The sequence below is a fragment of the Heptranchias perlo genome, chromosome 4, assembly GCF_035084215.1.
Source record: "Heptranchias perlo isolate sHepPer1 chromosome 4, sHepPer1.hap1, whole genome shotgun sequence".
Classification (NCBI taxonomy): Eukaryota; Metazoa; Chordata; class Chondrichthyes; order Hexanchiformes; family Hexanchidae; genus Heptranchias; species Heptranchias perlo.
In genome coordinates, this window is record NC_090328.1 from 88,304,821 (window position 1) to 88,329,439 (window position 24,619).

General features: G+C 42.5%; 1 protein-coding gene across 1 annotated transcript in view; it reads right to left on the reverse strand.

Moving 5' to 3' along the window:
• Positions 1–5,850: 5,850 nt before the first annotated feature.
• carm1l (coactivator-associated arginine methyltransferase 1, like) overlaps positions 5,851–24,619 on the reverse strand; it is a 101,660-nt gene continuing 82,891 nt past the window's right edge. The window contains exons 9-13 of the mRNA XM_067983284.1: positions 23,699–23,784; positions 19,997–20,086; positions 16,694–16,831; positions 14,365–14,454; positions 5,851–7,950 (exon numbers count right to left, since the gene is read on the reverse strand). Coding sequence (XP_067839385.1) covers positions 7,938–7,950; positions 14,365–14,454; positions 16,694–16,831; positions 19,997–20,086; positions 23,699–23,784 — 417 coding nt within the window. The 3' untranslated portion in view covers positions 5,851–7,937. The remainder of the gene's footprint in view (positions 7,951–14,364; positions 14,455–16,693; positions 16,832–19,996; positions 20,087–23,698; positions 23,785–24,619) is intronic.

The following is a 24,619-nucleotide window of genomic DNA, read 5'->3' on the forward strand; positions in this document are numbered from 1 at the left end:
CACAAGGGTGAAAACTTTCAATCATCAAAAGAACAAAGTGAGTGCCTTTTTATGCAGAGGATTGTTAGGATATGGAATGCATTACCGGGAGTAGTAGTGGAAGCTGAATCCATAATAGCTTTGAAAAGAGAAGTGGATGAATATTTGAAAAATAAAAAATTATAAGAATATGGGGAAAGGGCAGTGGAAGTGGAAAGCTCTTTCAGAGACTTGGCTCGGATGCAATGCTCCATGCGGCCTCCCTTTGTGCTGTAAAATTCTATGATTCTGGAAGGAATCCCTTGAATGTTTATCCTGAACACTTTCTAGCAAAAAGATGCATTTTATTCACAACCCTGAATATCCTGAGTTGCCTCCCCTCAGCTAGTAACCGACATGCTGCCTCCTCTCCCAATGGCTGAGTCTGCCCCTGCACAGGTGCAGGTCAAGCAGTCTTTGGCACGGCCCTCATGGGCTCCCAAACCAAGAGGTCATCAGCCAAGAGCATCTCAGCAGTCACAGCAGGGATCAGAGCAGCCTGCCTCTACCTCTGTTGAAGCCACAGGGGTTGCACTATGTAGGAGCGATAGGCAAACTACGAAAAATAAATTTTAATTCACCAAGTGTTTGCACGTGGGTGTTTGTGGAAATGTTATATTATTAAGTTTCCTTTTGTTATTACCTCAAGTAAAATTTATTAATTTGTACCACTTCCCCATGTTGCCCATTCTTGTGTGCCAAGTGCCAACTCGCCTTTCGGTTGCTTAGTGATAAATGTGAAGACATGAATTGACAGGACCAATTGGAAGATGTGCAATGGGTGAATGGTTGGTTAGAGGACTGCTTTGTGTGAGTGGGGAGGGGGGTCCGGGGAATGTGATAGTTACTTTTGTCTAGGGTGAGTGACTAACTGAACCTTCAAACTATTAGGGCATCCCTAGCATCTCGAGCAGCTATGTGAGTAGCCGGTCTAGTGTTGGATGCCCCATTTTCATCTTCCTCCTCCTCTTCTTCATCGGAATCATCAGATGATGATTGATGAGCGTCATCCTTGTCCTCCACCTCTAATCCTCGTTGCTGCGTTATGCTGTGCAGAACGTAGTACACCACCATGATCATTCTGAAGGCCCTCACTGGCGAGTGCTGAAGGGTGCCTCCACACCTGTCCAGGCACCGGAAACACATCTTGAGCATGCCAACGGCTTGCTCGATGACACATCTGGAGGTGATATGGCTCTTGTTGTACTGCTCTTGGGCTTCATTGGTGGGGTTCCTCACAGGTATTATCAGCTAAGTTTGAAGGGGGTAGCCTTTGTCTCCTAACAGCTACCCCTTAAGTCTGCATCTCGCTATAAAGAGGTTGGGGATGTTGGAACGCTGCAGGACGAAAGCTTCATGGCAGCTCCCAGGAAATTAGGCGCACACGTCCAGGAACCTTTTCTTGTGGTTGTACACCAGTTGAACACTGATGGAATGAAATCCCTTGCGGTTGACGAATACTCCTGGTTGATCTAGTGGTCTCCTGTGTGCAATCGATGGCACCCTGTACCTGTGGGAAGCCAGCCAGAGACACAAATCCGAGTGCCTGCTCATTCTGGCTATTGTCATCACGGGGAAAGTTGACATAAGTGGACTCACTGGCAAACAACCCATCTATCACCTGCCTTATGCATTTATGTGCAGCTGACTGGGAGACCCTTGATATGTCTCCAGTGGCACCCTGGAAGGAGCAAGACGCAAAGAAATTGAGGGCAGTGGTGACTTTCACAGCAACGGGCAATACGTTGCCACCAGGTCCAGCAGGGAGCAGCTGTCCTTGTAGGAGGCTGCAGATGTCTGCGACCACCTGATACGTCGATCTGAAGTGCTGCTCTTCAGAGAGGTCAAGGAAGCTAAGCCTCTGTCTTTACACTTTGTTCGGTGGGTTGTGCCTCCTGCGAACTCAGACCCTCTGTTGCTCTCCTCCCTGTTGTCCACCTCTCTGCTGTCCACCTGCAGCTTCCACCACAGCACGACCTTGCTGCTGTGCATGGTGATAGTCTTCCTCTTCCGAAGTCCAATCTAAACAGTCATGGTGCCATCTACCTTGATGTTCTGTTGGAAAACCTCCAAGGTTCTCCTGTACTTCTGTCACCCCAAGAACTCTCAACAAACAGTTTACCAGAAGGTTCTGAGAAAGCAGCTGTGAGCACTGAGCCTTTATTCATATCGGGACACCTGACCTTTAACCAGCCCCACGAAGTGCCGCTCAATCTCGCCTCCATTTTACTGCCGAGTTTCCAGAGTCTCAGGAAATCTGTGCTGCAGGCGTTAATTTCAAATTGCTACCAAAATCTCATGAAAGTACCCTCATTAACATATTATGAAGGGCCCGCCTCTTGAGAGCGGTTACTCAGCCGCACCCAAACCCGCTTCCATTAAAACTGGAAGTGAGTGCGTTGGGGTTGGGTTTCCCATTTTTGACATTTTATCCCGCCCATCGTGGGGGGGGGGGGGGGGGGTTAAAATTACCCCCAATAATTCAATGAGCGGGTGGTCAATTTATGGAACAAACTCCCTAGGGAGATGGTGGAAGCATTTATAATTGATTCATTCAAATGCAAATTAGATAGATTTGAGACATGATATACGGTAAGTGTGGCATGTTAGGGAGGAACATGTGACTTCGGACCTTTGGTTCCCAAAGCTTTCCACCACTGGGTTTTTCGTGTCATTTCTGGGTTTGTTGTAGACTAATTGATAGAGATTGATTGCTATGATTAGTCAACAGCTCCATTATCATTGTAATATGCGATTACCAGAAATAGTTCCGATTTTCAAAAAAAGAGAACAAATCAGAGCCATGGATCTAAAGACCCATCAGCTTGACATCCATCATAGGGAAGATACTTGAAGGGATCCTATAGACTCTATGATTACTGGGAAAGAGAAGGGGCCATTAGGGATACTTAACGCAGCTTCCAGAAAAGGTCGTGTCTTACAAACATGACGTGAGTTTTTTTAAAGTTACTAGGTTAGCGAATGAGGGCAATCCAGTTGACATTGTCCACCTGGATTTTCAGAAAGCCTCTGATAAGGCACCGCACACTAGGTTCCTTAACATGATGGTATCTGTGGGAATTTGATACACTGGATTAGGAATTGGCTCCAATCCCGCAGGAGACTAGTGGTATCCCCCTGCGATCGGTGTTTGGCCCGCTACTGGTCAGTAAGTTTGCAGTAAATACTGAAATTTGTGCAAGAGTTAGGACTGTAAAGGAGTACAATCTTCTGCAAAAAGATTTAGATGCACTGGGAGAAATACACCAAATGGCAAATGGCATTTAACCAAGATAAATGCAGTGTCATGCACGTAGGTAGGACTAACTCTGAATATACTTATCATTTACAGGGAACGGTAGTGAAAGCTGTTGAAAGAGAAAAGGATCTAGGTGTTATTGTGCACAGATCACTGAAGGTTCCCGACCAATGCAGTGAAGCCGTAGCCAAAGCAAATAGGGTATTGGGTTGTATTAACAGAACCTTTCAGTACAAATCATTGACCATTCAGTTATTATGCAGGTTGTTAGTTAGACTGCACCTGAGGTACTGTGCCCAGTTTTGGTCCCCTCACGTAGCGGGTGATGTAGTAGCCTTGGAAAAGGTTCAGAGGAGAGCTACAAGAATGATTCCTAACTTAAAGAACCTCAGTTACTCACTCAGGCTGGGTCTATTTACTTTAGAGCAGCGTAGACTCAGGTGACCTGATAGAGGTATCTAAAATAACGAAAGGGCTGGAATGCGTGCCTATTGATAGATTATTTGAGTTTGACAGTTTGGGGAGGACCAGGGACATGTATTTAAACTACAAAAAAGTAGGAATAGGTTAGATGTTAGGCGGTTTTTCTTTTCCCCAGCGTAGAGAGCCTCTGGAATGCATTGCCAGCTTGTGCGGTGTGTGCTGACTCTGCATGCCTTCAGGAGGGTGTTGGATCAGTTCTTGGCTGGGGCAGAGGTTGCATCACATAAAAGGTAAGTGGATTAATAGTTAACGTACGCACGGTCATTGTGATCTCCTGGACTGGTTTCGATCGCTTGAGGGGATCGGAGAGGAATTTTCCAGAGTTTTTCTTTCCCCTATTGGCCTCGGGTTTTTTTCTGTTTTATTCTGCCTCTCCTAGGAGATTACACTGGAGCGGGGGCGGTGCAAGAAGTGTTTGGTCATGATGCTCCAGGAATCATCGGTGTGGGACAGGCTTGATGGATCAGCTGGTCTTTTCCTGCCTGTCATTTTCCTATGATCTAGCACTGCCTATGTTCTGGAGTTGGAGGAGGAAATTGAGACAGGAGGGCCAGGGAAAACCTTTTCATCTCATTGGCAAGGCTGCTCTTTGGCTGTGCCTGTTGAAGATGCCGGCACTCTGCCCCTTCCCTCAGATAAAGGCCTGGAACTTTGCAGCAATGTAAAGGAGGCAGAGATATGGGATTGTAGGTCTCCTCTCCCCCTTTCCATCTCCTATGTGCCTGGGAAATGAGCATTTTGGACAGGAAAATCATGCCCTAATGTATAAAGCAACAGCCTACCCAAACCTGGAAATTACTGTGATGTTATAATCTGAACTTAATGCATCTTCTCTCCATTATTTTAACATGGGTGTTAATTCATTTAAAATAAGTGCATTATTCTTATGTCCCTCAAAACAGCAGAGAGGAGCTTGTATGAAAAGTCTCTCAGTAATTTCCCAGCTCTGGTTCAAAAATGGCAGTGTTGAGAATATGAGGAAGAGGTCAAATTGATAAAGTAGATTTCTAAACTATCATAAGTAACATTTTTAAAGCAAAAATGTTCAGGGAGGGACTACAGATAAAAATAACTAAACGTAAATAATTAGATTTCCGATTTCCAGGTCCAGGGAAATTCCTACTCCAACTGGGCTGACCAATTTTCATAAAATCATTGAATGATACAACACAGCAAAAGGCCATTCGGCCCATCGTGCCGGTGATCGAGCTATCCAATTAGTCCCAATCCCCTGCCCTTTCCTCCTGGCCCTGCAATTTTTTCCCCTTCAAATATTTATCCAATTCCCTTTTGAAAGTTACTATTGAATTTGCTTCCATCACCCTTTTAGGCAGTTCATTCCAGGAGAACCGTCACCACACGGACTGCAGCGGTTCAAGAAGGCGGCTCACCACCACCTTCTCGAGGGCAATTAGGGATGGGCAATAAATGCCGGCCTTGCCAGCGACGCCCACATCCCGTGAACGAATAAAAAAAAAATCATAACAACTCTGTGTAAAAAAAAAATTCTCTTCATCTCACCTCTACTTCTTTTGGCAATTACCTCATAACCAGTTTTGTTTGATTTCTGAAACTGAAGATAACACTAGCATTACTGTAATAAAGCTACTCAAACAGCAGGAGTAGCATCACTAGTGTAATATTAACCTCAGAACTAAAATATACATCTAATACACAATTTTAACTAAAAATAAGAAAATCACCCTCTATTTTCCCCATCTGTCCTAATTTTTAAAAAAAATTCCTTTCTTTACTGCATTATCATACCTAGCCTATCTTATCCTAACTTTTTCTCTCTCTTTAAAAAAAGCTTCCAAATCTTTTACTAGTTTCTTTTTCCTCCTAGCTCCCACTGTCCATTTTGAAGAGAACATGTTTGAAAAACTGAGGTTAGATTGGCTGAAAAGTGTTTCCAAAGGGTATTTTTCACCTGTGGAAAACCCAAATTTAGATTGGTTATCGGTGTTCAAAGGGTTAATGAGTTGATTATTGGCATAGAGCTCCTCTAAATGTGAAACTGTATACAATGGCAAAGACGTGATATGGAGTGCAATCCAAACTATTGACTTGTCCAGATACTGACACTTCGGTAATTAGAAAAGAATGCCACATCTTTAATGTTAGACAAAAATCCTAGCAAATGTCAGATGAATACAGAGTGAAAAACAATAACCCTCATATAACACAATGCTGCAGTTCATTTTCTTACTATTGGATGATACAAGCAAAAGCCATTGGTATATGAGGTAGCTATTTCACAGATCATTCAGTTCAGATGAGACATTGTGCTACTGATATCACCTGATGTTGTTCAGTGAGCAGCAGGCTCCTGGCCTATGATCAATAGAGGTGTGATACTGACAAACACCATGGTATTGACTGGGACAAATCCAACTACACTCATCCATGCCAACAGCTCTCTGTGTCATAACTACAGATTCTCCATTCTCTCTACAATGCTAGAAATGTGTCGTCATACATGCAGGAATTTAATCTTCAGCTCTAACAATTTTTTTTACACATATCAAGAAATATCTCTATTTAATTCTGCATTTTGATCAGAACACAGTCACACAAAGTTCCAGATATGTAATAGGTTTCAGAGCCTGAATGGTTTTCTTTAAAAATGTTGAGTATTCTGGTAAACTCAGATTCTTAAGCAAAACTGCGTTTTCAACAGAAAACAAGGGGGAACAATCCTTTGGAAGGAAAATGCAACAAGGTCTTCAATTCCCTTACAGTTCACAATCAGGTGTGTGTAATTCGATGCAGCATCAGAGCGGACAGATAGCCCGGAGCCTTTTGGGAAAGGGACTTTGCAGATGTCTCATGGCCTGGAGATGCTTTGGCCATGTGAATTTGCAAAGTGTTACGAAGTATGGTCTCTAGGCATCCCTGGATAATTAAACAAAACACTTGTTTAATTTTCTCAAAACCTCTTTCTTCAATACAGACTTCAAGTCACTGGTTTGAAGCCATTGTATCCCTTTTACAGGTACAGTCTTAGAAAAATAAATATAAAGTCGACCAACTGCTTTGGTTTCCTTTTGAAGCGGGTGAACTGGTAACATTTGAACAACTTTTGCAAATAATAATAAACAACAGCAATAATTCTGTACTGAGGGCCTGGGTGGTGGAGGTGATTAGCACACTGGCCTTTCACCTCTCATGGCTGCCCCATATAAGACGAGTGCCATGATAAAACCACCCATAACCTGGCACAAATTAGAACTAAACTGGCAGTCTTGCTTAGAAATACCGTATGGATGGCTGGTTTGGAATGTGCAATCGTCAGCTGGTGCAGTAGGAAGCGCTCTTCTGAGCTTCAGGCTATGGCTCATTGTTGGGGTAGAGTAGAGGGTGTTTTACTCTACATTTGGTTGTACTATATCCAAGCTGGGAATGAGTGCAGAGCGTTGGGTGACAAAATATGTTGCATCCCCCAGCACTGACAATTAGTGAGTGTAAAATTTCACTACAAAAATTAATAATTCTAGGTTGTAGGCCATACAGCACTTATATTTTCCACTGCTATGTGACTACATATGTTTAGCGTATCCCATAAAATGCCAAGATATAAATAAGCCATGCCCGTTAAATGTTCTGATTCTAAAATCTTTTCCTTTAGGCAAGACATGAAGCATTTTCTCATGTGATTTATACATTATTATTAAAGTTGCAATAAAAAAGTCATATCATTGTCCAGTTTGGTATAACTGTCCTATGTACACAATACTTTTGATTGGATCTAACCTACTACACATAAAAACATCTGACTTGTGTGCACAGACACATACACCCACATACACATATATATGTATAAAATTGTAAATACCTATACGATTATTACATTACTTTTGTTGCCTTGTAGCTGACGACTGATGGTTTGGCTGGCTGCCTTTGGTTGATTCAAAATCTCAGATTATAGCTGATATTTTGCACAAGTGCAGAATAACTACATCAATTCACACAGTGTGTGTTTATTTATTCGTTAATACAGGCCGATAAAACGTTCTAGAAAAGGGGATACTGCAACTTGGAGGGATCACCAAAAAAAAACTGATTCTAGTTCCACCCAGATATCGTTGCATTGCAGTCCTGCTCCTACGAGTCACCTGAGTGTCTTGTTCGGTAGATATGCTGGTGTCAGTTTAGAGAGGGGTTTTTCACAGGGGATTCATTCGTAAAAACTGATGAACAAAAAGAAAGCAAAAATAAGAGAAACTGACGACTAAATGAAACAATCTTCACCTGATTTCTACTCGTTATCTGAAAGATTTATTCTGCTATGATTAATCAAATTTTCATAGAAAGCTTGTTTGAATGCTAAAGAACACTTTCAAATCTTAAAACGTTTATTTTTTTTCTTTAACACACCTGAAATAAATATTCTCTAAGAATTTGTTGTTGCATCTCATACACATATTTTGCAAGACACTTTCTGTCCTATTGTTATATGTCTGGTACACACTGTTCTCTCAACAACAACGATTTGCATTTATATAGCGCCTTTAACCTAGTAAAACATCCCATGGTGCGTCACAGGAGCGTTATCAGACAAAATTTGACAACAAGCCACAAAAGGAGATATTAGGACAGGTGACCGAAGGCTTGGTCAAAAAGGTAGGTTTTAAGGAGCGTCTTAAAGGAGGAGAGAGAGGTTTAGGGAGGGAATTCCAGGGCTTCGGGCCTAAACAGCTGAAGGTACAACCTTCAATGGTGGGGCGAAGGAAATCAGAGATGCTCAAGAGTCCAGAATTGGAGGAATGCAGAGTTCTTGGAGGGATGTTGGGCTCATCAAAAGGCTGCACAGGTGATTTGTTTGGAAGTCCCTGTCAATGCCATTCTGAAGACACTTACTAAGAGGCATGCAACAACTGTACATAATGACTTGCTGTCCCTCACTCTGATGAAGCACTCATCTTGCCAGTTCCTCTACGCAGTCCAATTGAAATTTGAAGTTGACCATGCTGAAACATTAACTAGTCGGTTCTCTCCCCACAGATGTTGTCCGACCTACTGAATGTTCCCAGCATTTTCTGTTTTTGTTTTACAGAAAGAGCCATGGGGGAAGGAAAGAAACTACGTAATGCACTACTGATAGCTCAGTCTTTTCCAATGATGTTGATAAAGGAATGTAAAGAATTATTAAACATTCAATAATTCATACAAATCCACAATGCTTTCTAGATGTGTGAGTACGTATGTGTGTGTGTGTGTATATATATATATATATATATATATATATATATAACACACACACATATATATATATATATGTAGGAATCAGAGTAGGCCATTTAGCCCAAGTCTGTTCCGCCATTCAATTAGATTATGGCTGATCTGTACCTCAACGTTATTTACCCATATTTTTAACTCCATATTCCTTGATACCCTTATCTAACAAAAATCTGTCAATCTCAGTCTTGAAAATTTCAATTAACCCAGCATCCATAGCCTTTTTTGGACAGTTATTTTTGGACACTAAGGGAATCAAGGGATATGGGGATGGGACGGGAAAATGGAGCTGAAGTAGAAGATCTACCACGATGTTATTGAACGGCGGAGCAGGCTCGAACGGCCATATGGCCTACTCCTGCTCCTACTTCTTATGTTCTTATGTTTTGGGGCAGCGAATTTCAGATTTCCACTATACCCTTATGTGAAAAAGCCTTTCCTAATTTCATCCTAAATGGCCTAACTCTAATTTTAAGATTATACCCTCTTGTTCTGGATTCCCCCAGCAGAGGAAATAGTTTCTCTGTCTACCCTTTCGAATCTCTTTATCCCTAAACTCAAGGGAATACAAGGCAAGTTTATGCAACCTGTCTTCATAATTTAACCATTTAACCCCCGGTATCATTCTGGTGAATCTGCGCTGTACCCCTTCCAAGGCCAATATATCTTTCGTGAGGTTCGTGCCCAAAACTGAATGCAGTATTCCAGATGAGGTGTGGCCAAGGCTTTGTACAACTGAAGTATCACTTCCTCACTTTTGAATTCCAACCTCCTTGAGATAAAGGCCAACAGTCCATTAGCTTTTTTGATTACTTTTTGTACCTGCGCCCAAACTTTTAGTGATTTATGTAACAGGACACCCAGATCCCTTTGCTCCTCCACAGCTCCTAGTTTCGATCCATTAAGAAATATTCTGATTTGTCTTTGTCGGATCCAAAGTGGATGACCTCACACTTCGCCATATTGAACTCGATCTGCCATAGTTTTGCCCATTTCGTCTGTCTATGTCCCTTTGTAACTTCCTGCTCCTTTCCACACAACTTACTGTGCCTCCTAACTTAGTGTCACCTGCAATCTTGGATACACAACTCTCTATTCCTTCATCCAAGTCATTAATATATTTGGTGAAAAGTTGAGGCCTCAGTACAGATCCCTGGGGAAGACTAATCATCAGATCCCAAACCCTTAACCCCTACTCTCGGTCTCCTACCTGCCAACTAATTACTGACCCATGTCACAAGGTTACCTCCAATTCCATGCGCTCTCATTTTTAATAATAAACTCTTGTGTTAACCTTATTAAATGCCTTCTGGAAGTCTATATAGATAACATCCATAGACACTCCCCTATCCACCATGCTAGTGACCGCCTCAAAGAATTCAACTAGATTAATCAGACATGACCTACTTTTCACAAATCCATGCTGATTCTCTTTGATCAGCTCATACTTGTCCAAGTTCTCAGTCACTCTGTCTCTGATGGTAGATTCAGTAATTTTCTCACAATTGATGTTAAACTGACAGGCCTGTAGTTAGCTGGTTTCTCCCTCCCTCCCTTCTTAAATAATGGAGTGATATTTGCAATTTTCCAATCCAAAGGCATAATTTTTTAATCTGGAGAGTTTTGGGAAATTAGGATTAATACATCTGCAATTTCCTCACCTATTTCTTTTACTACCCTGGGGTAGAAACCATCAGATCCTGGAGATCTGTCTATCTTAAGTCCCATTATTTTCTCCATTACCATTAAAAAAAACATATTAAATCCGCTAAGTTCCTCCCCTTACTTATTTTTAATTGTAAACAATTTTACAACACCAAGTTATAGTCCAGCAATTTTATTTTAAATTCACAAGCTTTCGGAGACTTCCTCCTTCCTCAGGTAAATGTTCAGGATCTCCTTGAAGCCTACGCATTTATACATATAGAACAATACATGGTGTTTACAGACTGCCCCTGCAACTGCCCGTTGCCAAGGCAATCACCGTGTTCAGACAGAGAGGTGTCACCTGCAGAACCCCCGAATACACATTCAACAAAAAAACAAACAGGGAAAAAAAAACAGAGAAGAAAAAGAGAGAGGCAGAAACATCCGGAAGGCAGAGAGAGCCAGCAATTGACCCATTATATTAAAAACAGATATCTGTTTTTAATATAATGGGTCAATTGCTGGCTCTCTCTGCCTTCCGGATGTTTCTGCCTCTCTCTGTTTTTCTTCTCTGTTTTTTTTTCCCTGTTTGTTTTTTTGTTGAATGTGTATTCGGGGGTTCTGCAGGTGACACCTCTCTGTCTGAACACGGTGATTGCCTTGGCAACGGGCAGTTGCAGGGGCAGTCTGTAAACACCATGTATTGTTCTATATGTATAAATGCGTAGGCTTCAAGGAGATCCTGAACATTTACCTGAGGAAGGAGGAAGTCTCCGAAAGCTTGTGAATTTAAAATAAAATTGCTGGACTATAACTTGGTGTTGTAAAATTGTTTACAATTGTCAACCCCAGTCCATCACCGGCATCTCCACATCATACTTATTTTTAGGTTACCTTGTACCGCTGGTATTTTGTCCTCTTCCTCTACATTGAAAATGGATACAAAGTACTCATTTAACAAGTCTGCCATTTCCTTCTTATCCATTAATAGTCTCACCTGCATCATTTCCCTTTACCACTCAATATATTTATAAGAACTTCTGCTGTTAGCTTTGATATCCTTTGCAGGTTTTTTTCATATTCCTTTTTGCACCTCTTATTACTTTCTTTGTATCCCTTTGTTGCTTTTTATAGCTCTCCCAGTCTGTGTGCCTTCCACTTTTCTTTACGTTCGTGTAAGTCCTTTCCTTTAGCTTGATACGGTCTCTTACCTCATTTGTTTACCACAGTTGCTTAACTACACAAGTGAAGCTTTTACCTTTTAGGGGTATATGCTGGTTTTGTATCATACCAAATACTTCTTTGACCACTTCCCACTGTTTGTTTATAGGTTTACCCATTAACAGTTCAGCCCAGTTTACCGTGGTCAATATATTTCTCATCCCTTTGAAGTTTGCCTTACTTAAATTTAAAACCTTGGTTTGTGACTCTCCCAACCCCGTCTCAAACCCAATATCAAATGCAATCATATTATGGTCACTATTTGAAAGATGATCCTTTACTGTCAGATTGTTAACTAAATCTGGTTACTCGTATGACCTATTCCGTTGTCGTTTCTAAAACATACTTGTCTAGAAAACGATCCTGAATACATTCTAGAAATACATTGCCTTTATTACTTTAGCTGTTCTACTTCTCCCAGTCTGTATGAAAATTAAAATCTCCCATTATAATTACATTCTTTACATAAGAAATAGGAGCAGGAGTAGGCCAATCGGCCCCTCGAGCCTGCTCCACCATTCAATAAGATCATGGCTGATCTGATCCTAACCTCAAATCTAAATTCATGTCCAAATTCCTGCCCGCTCCCCGTAACCCCTAATTCCCTTTACTTCTAGGAAACTGTCTATTTCCGTTTTAAATTTATTTAATGATGTAGCTTCCACAGCTTCCTGGGGCAGCAAATTCCACAGACGTACTACCCTCTGAGTGAAGAAGTTTCTCCTCATCTCAGTTTTGAAAGAGCAGCCCCTTATTCTAAGATTATGCCCCCTAGTTCTAGTTTCACCCATCCTTGGGAACATCCTTACCGCATCCACCCGATCAAGCCCCTTCACAATCTTATATGTTTCAATAAGATCGCCTCTCATTCTTCTGAACTCCAATGAGTAGAGTCCCAATCTACTCAACCTCTCCTCATATGTCCGCCCCCTCATCCCCGGGATTAACCGAGTGAACCTTCTTTGTACTGCCTCGAGAGCAAGTATGTCTTTTCTTAAGTATGGAGACCAAAACTGTGTGCAGTATTCCAGGTGCGGTCTCATCAATACCTTATATAACTGCAGCAATACCTCCCTGTTTTTATATTCTATCCCCCGAGCAATAAAAGCCAACATTCCATTGGCCTTCTTGATCACCTGCTGCACCTGCAAACTAACTTTTTGATCTTCTTGCACTAGGACCCCCAGATCCCTTTGTACTGCAGTACTTTCCAGTTTCTCGCCTTTAAGATAATAACTTGCTCTCTGATTTTTCCTGCTACATGCTTCCCTGATCTCTGTATTTATACAGCCCCCACTATATCACTACTATCAGGAGGTCTGTAGACAACTCCTATGAGAGTCTTGCATCTTTTGCTGTTCCTTAACTTTACCCATAGTGTTGCTACTGCCCAATTACCCTTACTGAAATCCCTTCGTTCTACTGCAGCAATTGTGTCTTTTATCAATACTGCTACTCACCCTCCTTTCCCAATTTCCCTGTCCTTTCTAAAGATCCTATAGCCTGGAATATTTAGCTCCCAAGCCTCAGGTTGTAGCAATGGCTACTACATCATACCCTTTAAACTGAATTTGTGCTTCTAACTCACTTGTTTTATTTCCTATGCTACATTGCATGTGTGTACAGAGCTCTTATCTGTCCCCACCCTGTCCATATGTTCTGCTGTTTATATACTTCCTCAATAATTTTCACTATGTTTGTATGATGCAATCTATAACAGATGTTTTAATCTTTAAGTCTACAGTAATAAAGTAACATAAGTTCTGCATTTGTGTTTTCTAGCAGCAGTTCCCACATTCTCAAAAAATGTTCAACCTTTTTGAAAAATCCAGCTATTCTATTACTTTGAAGATCTGAAGCCAATCAGGTGGCAAGTGCAACACCTCAATTATTCAGAATGCTTTAGTTTCAGTGTCAGTCGGAGTCCCAGTGCATTGCATCAGGGGCCTGTGGGAAATGGGCTCGCAGGTACAATTTCCATACAGGAAGCATCTGATTTCAGCGAAGGTATCAGGGTAGATGCTGAGGAGAGACAATAACTTCCCTAGAGCGATAGAGACGAGAAGGGAAAGAATATCTGAGGGCAACTAAATCCATGACATTCTTACAGCCAAAGAGGCAGTTGGTAGAGGCCTGGGAACAGGTCAGGGGACTGCCTCTCAGTTAAGGATGTAGGATGATGCACAGTAAAAATGAGAAAAAAGGGAGGAAAAGAGAATGGGTAATGATTAATATTGTTTTTGTATGTTTGAGTGGAAACTGGGCCAATTCACACTGCTATCTTGGAATCCAAAAGCCCATAACTGTTGACCCATTAAAGTTTACAACCTTGTATTACGTAGCAGTGTTACATCACTGCATTACTGTGTACACCAACTAATAATCTATGTTTAAAACGTTTTACAAACCAGTAATACCATACTATGTCTGACATTATTGTAATGAATGCTGTAATGGTGGATTGTAGTATTTTAAACCAGCAGAATTGAAAGGCTTACCTGAAGAAAGGATTCTTTAAGTCTAGCAGGTTTCCAGATTTGAAGCCTGTCTGGTCCACCATAGCCATAATGTGAATGTCATAGCTTTGTCTGTGATATGAAGGTAGAAGAAAACACAGGTAAAGCAAACCTACTTGTCATTATCTTTGATCAAAGATTCAGGGTACAGGGTTTATTACAGCTGGGCCAATGGTGGACAAATTGCTTCCTAACTGATATTATGACTGAGGCTTTGGGAATGCTGCAATGTATTGATACGGTTCCATAGAAATGAGATACAAAAGCAGCTTTATAGTTTCAACGACAATGTTATTCCCCCTCCCAATGGCAATTCTTTGTAAAGATTAATTTTCAATGAGCTAGCTTTAAAAAAGATACAACTTTGAAATGCTGATGGAATTCCTGCCATTCTGATTTCTGTTTCAATGGGAGGATGGGACACAAATAGAGCTTGTAATTTATGCAATTCCCTCTGTTTTAAAGGAGTTTCAAATTTTTTTTTGTGACTCCTATCTTGTCCAAAACAAAAATCAAATATATATATGTTTTAATTTTTTTTTGTATAGTCAATCTTTTATGGTTAGCATGATTCTGTGTGGCAGGTCAAGAAAAATCAAATGGGAAAATTCAGAGACTGACTTGTTTCTTTTTAAACTGACATTCCCCCCTCTTGTAAACAATTTTACAACACCAAGTTATAGTCCAACGATTTTTATTTGAAATCTACAAGCTTTCGGAGGCTTCCTCCTTCCTCAGGTAATTGTCAATTACCTGAGGAAGGAGGAAGCCTCCGAAAGCTTGTAGATTTCAAATAAAAATCGTTGGACTATAACTTGGTGTTGTAAAATTGTTTACAATTGTCAACCCCAGTCCATCCGGCATCTCCACATCATTCCCCCCTCTAAATAACAATGTATCACATAAGCTCCCCCCCCCCCACAACCAGCATTGGACAGATGATGAAAGAGCAAAGTTACCTTGACTGCGTGTTCTAGGGTCAAATTATTTTCAGGCCAGGCACTGGGAAATGTAGACTGGAGTATAAAATGGGAAACACCATTATATACTCAAGTCTTTTTGCTACAATTAATAAATGCTGAAAAATACAGCCCTTAGTGACTGCACCATGCGAGGGAGCAATATAGTCAAGAGAAGGACAGGTTGGCTTTCATTGTGCTGGTACCTCCGATTTTGCCATCCCAAGATAATGCAGTAGCTTTGCAGCAACTCATACTACCTGAGAACCAGTGTTAACCCTCATGTTTTGTAAACGAAAAATCAGATTAATTGGTCTGTTGTCCCTGACATGACAGTAGTTTAGACTGAATGTTAGAAAATGTTATTGTATCCTTTTTAAACATAGAAATAATGGATCCCCTGCTGGTCGTCCTTTTCCTTTGCAGTGAGACATCCTTCCACTCTGTGTCATTGTAAGTCGATGCTGTAAACTACAGTACTCTTACTGTGTCCTGTATTTACACCTTTTCAAATAAACAAGGCCGCGATCTTTGACTTCTGCCTGAAACAGGCGTGAAGTAGAAAGAGCAGCCCAATCGACCATCCGTTCTTGCTGGCGTGAAGCCCAAGCCATTGTGAGGCCCGGGCCTCATTTAAATCCCACCAGAGAACCATGGGCGCCCTGCTGCAACTCGCCTGTTCTGGTAAGATGGGAAATCGGCCCGCTCCCACACCGAGCTGGCCGACAGTTGGAGTCTGTGGAATTGGTAGACGATCCTGGGTGGTAGCCTTAGAAAGCCTGGGAGCGGCCCAGGCTTTTTTTTGTGGGCCCAGGAGGAGCATTCCTTCTCCTACTGGCCTCACCAAAACAAAAAGATTAAGACATTTCCTGGGCCATTTTGTGAGCGGCCATCAACGGTCCCTTTAAGGACTACTGGTAGGTTCCTTATTGCCTGGTACAAATGGGCGGAGCATGCACAGCACACGCTCTGCCCAGTTGTACCCGAAAATTGCAATTGGGGTCATAAACCGGCATAGGATCCCAATTTGTATATTTAAGCAGCCAGTTTCAGGCGGGCGGGCTGCTTGTCCATTTACGGCCGACTTGCAAATTGCATCAGGCAAGCCTTGTGCGTCAGTAGGGCGGCCGATGTGACCACCACCACCCCCAAATCCATTTGCCAGCCGCCGTTTCTCAGTCTCCAAACCTATTTCACCCTTTAAAATAATTGCTGTGCAACTTGCCCTCTGCTTTTCCGGTTAACATGCCAATCTTTACAACTTGATATCTGTTCAGCTTTGAATATGTCCATACCAAACAGGAATAAGACTTTGTAGGGTTATTTACAAGTCAGTGCATTTTGATTCTCACCGTTTATTGGCCACTAGTAAGACTTTCCCTGAGAATGTTTCACCTTCTTTGGCGAACAGTGGGGTCTGTAGGAGGCAGCGCACCTGGTACCAGTGTGTGAGAGGTTCAGCAGGAGATGTTGACAGCCAGACTGTTTTTCTGAAAATTAATACGTTTTTAAAATTTTTTTATTTTGAACCACAATTTCAAACATTGAAGATTTCCTATATGATACAACTGATCAGAGTGATAGCTGAGAAAACCAAGAGAACAAGATCTATAAAGGAGAACATAAAAGGCTATGGGGAAAGGACAGGAAAATATGATGAGAGTAGACAGATCCACTTGAGAAGCTAGTACTGGCATCTGTGATTGGCTGTATGACCTCCTTCTGTGTTGCAATTTCCACGGTTGTATGCAGATAGAGGTGAGAAAGAGAGAATAATAAGAGATGTGGGAGGAGAGAGGGGGATGAGAGAGAGAGAGTTGAGAATGGATAGAGCTGAGAGAAGTGAGAGAGATCGGAGAGGAAAGTGCTGAAGGAGGAAAAGTCTGTCTCTCGGTCTGGATTTCAGCTTCTGCGATTCTCTCTCTTTGGGCTATATTTTTCTCTCCTGTGATTTTAGCAAAAAAGTAGGCAACTGACATAATGTACACAGAGAAAGTGTTAACTAACACTTTTACTGCAGTTAACACTGATCGGAGGAGGGTGGGGGGGAAATTAGCAAATTTGAGAAAAATATTTATTTGTGCTTGTTAAACAGGATGACTTGAAAGAAAGACTTGCATTTATATAGTGTCTTACACGACTTCAGGACATCCCAAAGTGCTTTACAGCCAATGGAGTACTTTTGAAGTGTAGTCACTGCCTTATTACAGTCATTAATGAAAAGGTTGGGCAACTTTCCTCAACTGCAGAGTCAAATCAAAAAGTAGGCATTCTACTCCAGGTTAGGCCTAGTATTAGTGAAGATAAATGAAGGAGAAGATTTTACCACACCAGTGAAAGAAGTGATCGCACATGCAGGGCCTTAACAGAAAATTGGGATAGTCATATGTTAATGAGCCATTTCTGACAAAAACTGCACATTCCACAACTGGATTAACAAACTTTCTGACATTTATACCAATTAGATGGGTTGTTAGTTGTTTGTAAACCATTAAAAGTTCATGACTGAAGGCGAACAAAATAGCATTCTCAGGAAGTGCATATTTCCAAACAATGGTTTTGGCAGGATATCATTAGCAAGTTATAAATTACTAAGACAAACTTTTTTCCTGTCTTTTGATAAAAGTGGAAAATCTAGCTTTTTGTGTCTCAATTTTCTCTTTATTTGCACATCTTTCTCTCTCCTTTCCCTTTTCTTCCCTAAACACCTCTCCCCTGCCCCTCCGCCCTCACCTCATGCGATGAGCTCATGGACTTCTTTGTCACTAGATTGAGACCATCTTCTCAGTTGTCTTTGAGGCTTCCCCTCCTTCCACCAAGCCAAACATCCCCCAAGGCTCCCCCCTGACCTAGCCCTGAACCTGCATCTTTCTCCAGTTTTAGTCCTATCTCCCATCAGACCTTCTCCAAGCTCATCTTGTCCATGAGGCCCACTTCCTCCTCCCTTTTCCCCATTCCCACTAAACTGCTGACCACTCAATTTCCCTTCGTGGCCCCCATGCAAGCTGACATCGTAAATGGTTCCCTCTCCTCAGGTGCTGTCTGCCCCAATTTCAAAACTGCCGTCATCACCCTCTCCTCAAAAAAATCCATCCTTGACCCATCTGACCTTGCAAACTACGCCCCCAACTCCAAACTCCCTTTCCTCTCCAAAGTTCCTGAATGTGTTGTCGCCTCCCAAATCTGTGGTCATCTTTCTTGCAACTCCATGTTTGAATCTCTCTAATCAGGTTTACATCTGTGCTGTAGCACCGAAAGGGCCCTAATCGAAGTCACAAATGACATCCTTTGACTGTGGTGCAATATAGCTCTACATCTTCCTCAACCTCTGACATGGTTGACCACACCACACCATCCTCTTCCAACTGTTTCCTCCATTGTCCAGTTCAGTGGGATTTCCCTTGCTTGGTTCCACACTTACCTATCTGATCACACCCAGAGCATCTCCAGCAATGACTTCCCTTCTCGCCCCCATCCCTCACCATTACCTTCGGAGTCCATCAAGGGTCTGTCCTTGGCCCCCTCCTCCTCTTCTACATGCTGCCCCTTTTCAACATCATCCACAGACATGAAGTCCATACGTACGCTGACAACACCCAGATCTATCTCTCTACCACCTCCCTCAACCCCTCCATTGCTTCTGTATAGTCAGACTTCTTGTTCAATATCCAGTCTTGCATCAGCTGCAATTCCCTCCAGTTAAAACATTGGGAGGCCTGAAGCCATCATCTTCTGCCCCTGCTACAAACTCCGTACCCTCGCTACTGATTCCATCACCCTCCTTGGCCATTTTCTCAGGCTGATTCTCAGCATCCAGTTTGATACGGAGCTGAGCTTCAGATCCCGTATAATCTCCATCACAAAGATAGTCTATTTCCACCTCTGTAGCATCACCCGCTTCCGTCCCTGCCTTTAGCCAACTAGGTCCCATGCTCTGGAATTCCCTTGCTAAACACCTCTAAGGCCTTCCTTAAAACCAACCTCTTTGACCATGCTTTTGGTCACCCCTTTAATATTGCCTTCTTTGACACTGTGTCCATTTTTGTCTGATTATGCCTCTGCAAAGCACTTTGGGATGTTTTTCCTAAAGGTGTTATGTAAATGCAAGATCATAGAATCATAGAATCTTACAGCACAGAAGGAGGCCATTCGGTCTGTCATGCCTGTGCCGGCTCTTTGAAAGAGCTGTCCAATTTAGTCCTACACCCCAGCTTTTTCCCCATAACTCCACAAATTAGTTCACTTCATGTCCAATTGCATTTTGAAAGTTCCTATGGAATCTGCTTCCACCACCCTTTCAGATAGATCTTAACAACCTTCTGTGTGAAAACATTTCTCCTCATTTCCCCTCTAGTTCTTTTGCCAATTATTTCAAATCTATGACCTCTGGTTACCGACCCACTTGCCAGATGTTATTGTTATTAGGGAGAAGAGCTTTTAAGATCCCGTCACAAATAACAAATTGCGAAGAAATGTGCCAACAGTATGCATAGTCACTGGTAATACCCTGGATAGTGGCAAAATATATTTCTAGTGGGGGATGAGTTCAATTAGTCTTTTGTTAAATTCCAAAAACAGAAATTTCATAAAGTTAACAACAATGCAAGCACCTTAAGCAGTAAAATAGGATATTATGAGAATCAAAACATACTTACTGTGAGCCCACAAATGCCACATCAAACCAAAATGCCAAGCCATGGACAAGTCCAGACTGAAGAATTCGGAAAACAAAGGGGATCTCCATTCTACATGAACAAATTAAAAAATCGTTACAAGTAGCTGGATTAAAAAGCTGTTTATTATGATTCTGATTACCTTCAAAAATACAGGGGGAATAAATGACCTCTAATGACTCCTTTCTCTCTGAAACTGCAACAGTTTGAACCCAGTTCCGAGTAAGCATAGGTTCACAATACAAAAATGTTTATAACCGGCATTAAACTGGTAATCTCACTCACAGGGCGCTAAATTGGGCCGTGTAGAGCTCGTTGTTTCAGCGCTACACGGCCTCTCCAACATCCAAGTTGGCATCTTGGCTGCGCACGCCGGTTCCAGCGTGACATGCGCCGAATGCCATCTTGGTATAGGAGTTAGCGCGTGCGCAAATACTGTTCGCTGGAAGCATGTAAAGTAAGCAGAAAATGGATACAATCAGTGTGCAATGCTGATTTAAAGTAATAGACACCATTTTGGCACTTTACGCTTAACTCAATGCACAGTCTTAATCATGACCATCTGGAGGACCCCCACCAGTGCTATTTAAAGGGACCATGCAGGATTTACAGGTTAGTGGCTGGATTATTGCTTCTGGGGGCCGAGACATTTGTAACTGTTTTTGGAGGTCTCCTATACTTGAATACTAGGACGCGGGGATATAGCCTGACATTTAGAGCCAGGACGTGCAGGAGTGAAGTTAGGAAATGCTTCTACGCACAAAGGGTGGGAGAAGTTTGGAACACTTTTCTGCAAACTGCAGTTGATGCTAGCTCACTTGTGAATTTTAAATCTGAGATTGATAGATTTCTGTGAACCAAGGGTATTAAGGGATATGGGGCTAACGCGGGTATATGGAGTTAGGTCACAGGTCCACCAGGATCTCATTGAATGGCGGAACAAGCTTGAGGGGCTAAATGCCATGCCACTTGCTGCCTCCTGATATGCGCCACCTTTACCTGCAAGAAAGCGGGACGTGCGTCTGGGTGATGTGCCTGTCATGATTGAATAGCTGCCAGTGTGTGTGGCCTGTGAGTTGTGGGTGGGCAGCTTGCAACAGTGGTAATGTGCAAGGGCGAGAGGAAGCATCTGATTAGAAGAGTTGAGTACTGATGGAAAGCTAGGTTGGAAAGTAAGTTGCGAGGAGGACACAAAGAGTCTACAAAGGGATATAGCCAGGTTAAGTGAGTGGGCAATAAGGTGGCAGATGGAGTACAATGTGGGGAAATGTGACGTTATTCACTTTGGTAGGAAGAATAGAAAAACAGAATATTTTTTAAATGGTGAGAAACTATTCAATGTTGGTGTTCAGAGAAACTTGGGTGTCCTCATACAAGAAACACAAAGTTGGTATGCAGGTACAGCAAGCAATCAGGAAAGCAAATGGAATGTTGATCTTTATTGCAAGGGGGTTAGAGTACAAAAGTAAGGAAGTCCTCACCTGTGTACAGTGTTGGTCTCCTTATCTAAGGAAGGATATACTTGCCTTAGAGGCGGTACAGTGAAGGTTCAGTGGATTAATTCCTGGGATAAGAGGGTTGTCTTATAAGACGAGTTTGAATAGAATGGGCCTGCACTCTCTGGAGTTTAGAAGAATGAAAGGGGAACTAATTGAAACTGACTCCCACAAAGCCTTTCCACCATCTACAAGGCACAAGTCAGGAGTGTGATGGAATACTCTCCACTTGCCTGGATGAGTGCAGCTCCAACAACACTCAAGAAGCTCGACACCATCCAGGACAAAGCAACCTGCTTGAATGGCACCCCATCCACCACCCTAAACATTCACTCCCTTCACCACCGGCGCAGTGGCTGCAGTGTGTACCATCCACAGGATGCACTGCAGCAACTTGCCAAGGCTTCTTCGACAGCACCTCCCAAACCCGCGACCTCTACCACCTAAAAGGACAAGAGCAGCAGGCACATGGGAACACCACCGCCTGCACGTTTCCTTGCAAGTCACACACCATCCCGACTTGGAAATATATCGCCGTTCCTTCATCGTCGCTGGGTCAAAATCCTGGAACTCCCTTCCTAACAGCACTGTGGGAGAACCTTCACTACACGGACTACAGCGGTTCAAGAAGGCAGCTCACCACCACCTTCTCAAAGGCAATTAGGGATGGGCAATAAATGCCAGCCTCGCCCACATCCCATGAACGAATAATAAAAAAAATTATAAGGAGGCTTGACAGGGTAGAAGCTGAGAGGTTGTTTCCCATGGCTGGTGAGTCTATAACGGGGGCATAGTCGCAGGATAAGGGGTCGGCCATTTAAGACTGAGATGAGGAGGAATTTCTTCGCTCAGAGGGTTGTGAATCTTTGGAATTCTCTACCCCAGAGGTCTGTGAATGCTGAGTCGTTGAATATATTCAAGGCTGAGATAGACAGATTTCTGGAGTCTAGGGGAATCAAGGGATATGGGGATGGAGCAGGAAAGGTCGAAGATCAGCCTTGATCTGATTGAATGGCGGAGCAGGCTCGAGGGGACACGTGGCCTAATCCTACTCCTATTTCTTATGTTCTTATGAAGGAGTCTGTTGATATGTGGGTGATAGGGGGTGTATTGTGTGGAGCAGTGGATGGGGCTAGTGGTGTAGTTGGTAGGAGATGCCACTTTAGTTGACCTCACTCACCATGACCACTCATGTCAAAGCACTGAACTTCTTCCTGCACTGCATCCATGTTTATGATGCTGTGCGCCTGGCATTGACTTCATTCCCCGCTGCCTTTAGGGTATATGTCTGGAGGGCCTCTTGCACCCCCACCCCCACCCCCACCCCCACGGATATAGAATGTCCCTCCTTCTATCCACCTCTTGCACCAAGGCCTCTAGTGTATCAGCAGATGACCTTGGTGCACGCACTCTCACAGGCCTGGTACAAACTCAGATCAGCAGATTGGTGAGGTCTGGCATGCAGATTGGAGGATGTGGGATTTAGTAGTGCGCAACCTTTATTAAATGTTTTAACATAACTCATCAGTTTGTAAACATAGAGATGGGAGCTGCATCTGTGTTTTACGTATACGATGTCTGATCTCCGTTCAGACAGCAGACTGTTATTTTCAGCAAATAACAGGTACCAGCTACCTTTACGAGACAGCCTGCCTTTAAGAGATTGGGGCTTCCCCTGCTGGTGGAAAATGCAAATTCCATTGAATCCTCGTGTCAACACTGATTCGGAACGCTGCTTGAAGGTAAGTCCTCGGGCCTCATGAAAGTCTCGTCCTGGCTGCGCAGGGGCCATTGGGCGCGGGGTAATAGCGGATAGTGCTATACCCACCCAATAATAGGCCCTATCCAATTTTTTCCCCACAGACTGTTATGGGAAGCAGAAAAATTCATACAGGTACCATAATATGCTGCTCTTCAGAATGTGAGGGAGCATTATGTTGCATCTAAGCTGGGAACGCTAAATGCTGACATTGGGTGCAAAATGTAGAAAGTGTTCTGATGTCCATCACTGACATCCCTTATCGAGATGATGACAAATTAATCTCTGTCACCTATATCCTTGTAACTCACTCTCAGGCATCCATTACTTTGTGTGTATCACATTTCAGCTCCAGTTATCCACATAGCTAATTTCAACAAGACAATTATTGCAGAACATGTTAGAATTCCAACTGCATCATCCACTCACCTATGCAAATCATCTTCTTTGGCTTCCAGAAAATTCACAGTGTACTTGACAGAGCGTGCCATCAAAATGACTACATCAAAGGTATCCTAAAATAGGAAAAGCCAAACACCTTATGTTGATGGCTTGAAAACATTTTATTCAAATCCCTGTAAGAACTTGATAAAGCACAATTTGCCTTTGAACTCCATGCAGTAATATGTAACTTGCAGCAATCTAACTTTAAATCTGAAGATAAAGATGGAGAAAAAGGGCAGTGTTAGCAGTGCACTGGTGCTCCAGTGAAGTGCCATATGCAATGGCTGCAGGTTGTCCACAGTCTCCATACACATTTGTGCAATCAAGAGGATGCAAACAATTCCTCTTTCACAAGGATGGATAGAACAAGTCACAGTGTGAATCACCCTAGCCTACTCTCATGTGCCTCCTACCAGCTGGCTGAAGACTGCCATTAGCACAGGCCTGGGAAAAGATCAGCTGCTCTGCCTCTTAGTCCAGAAATGGTACTTGATGTGGAAGAGCCTTAAAAGGAGGAGATAAATAAAGAAACATTATGTAAAAAGGACTTTTAAAAAAAGAGGAAACAAATATATAATACAAATGATCGACTGCTCTGGAAGTAGGCATCCTTTGTGATGGGGAAAATATGGGGGCAGGAGCTATCTTCCCTCCAATACCATACCCTTAATCTTATCCAATAATACCAATGAGTACCTTGTCAAAGGCTTTCCTAAAGTCCATGTACACTACATATGCTGCACTTACCTCATCTACCACGTCTGTTACCTTCTCAAAGAATTCGATCAAGGCTTGTCAAACACGATTGTTCCTTTTTAAATCTGTGCCAGCTGCTTCTAATTATTTTCTCTATATCTGGATACATGGTAATTTCACTCTTAATTAGAGACTCTAAATTTTTAAAAT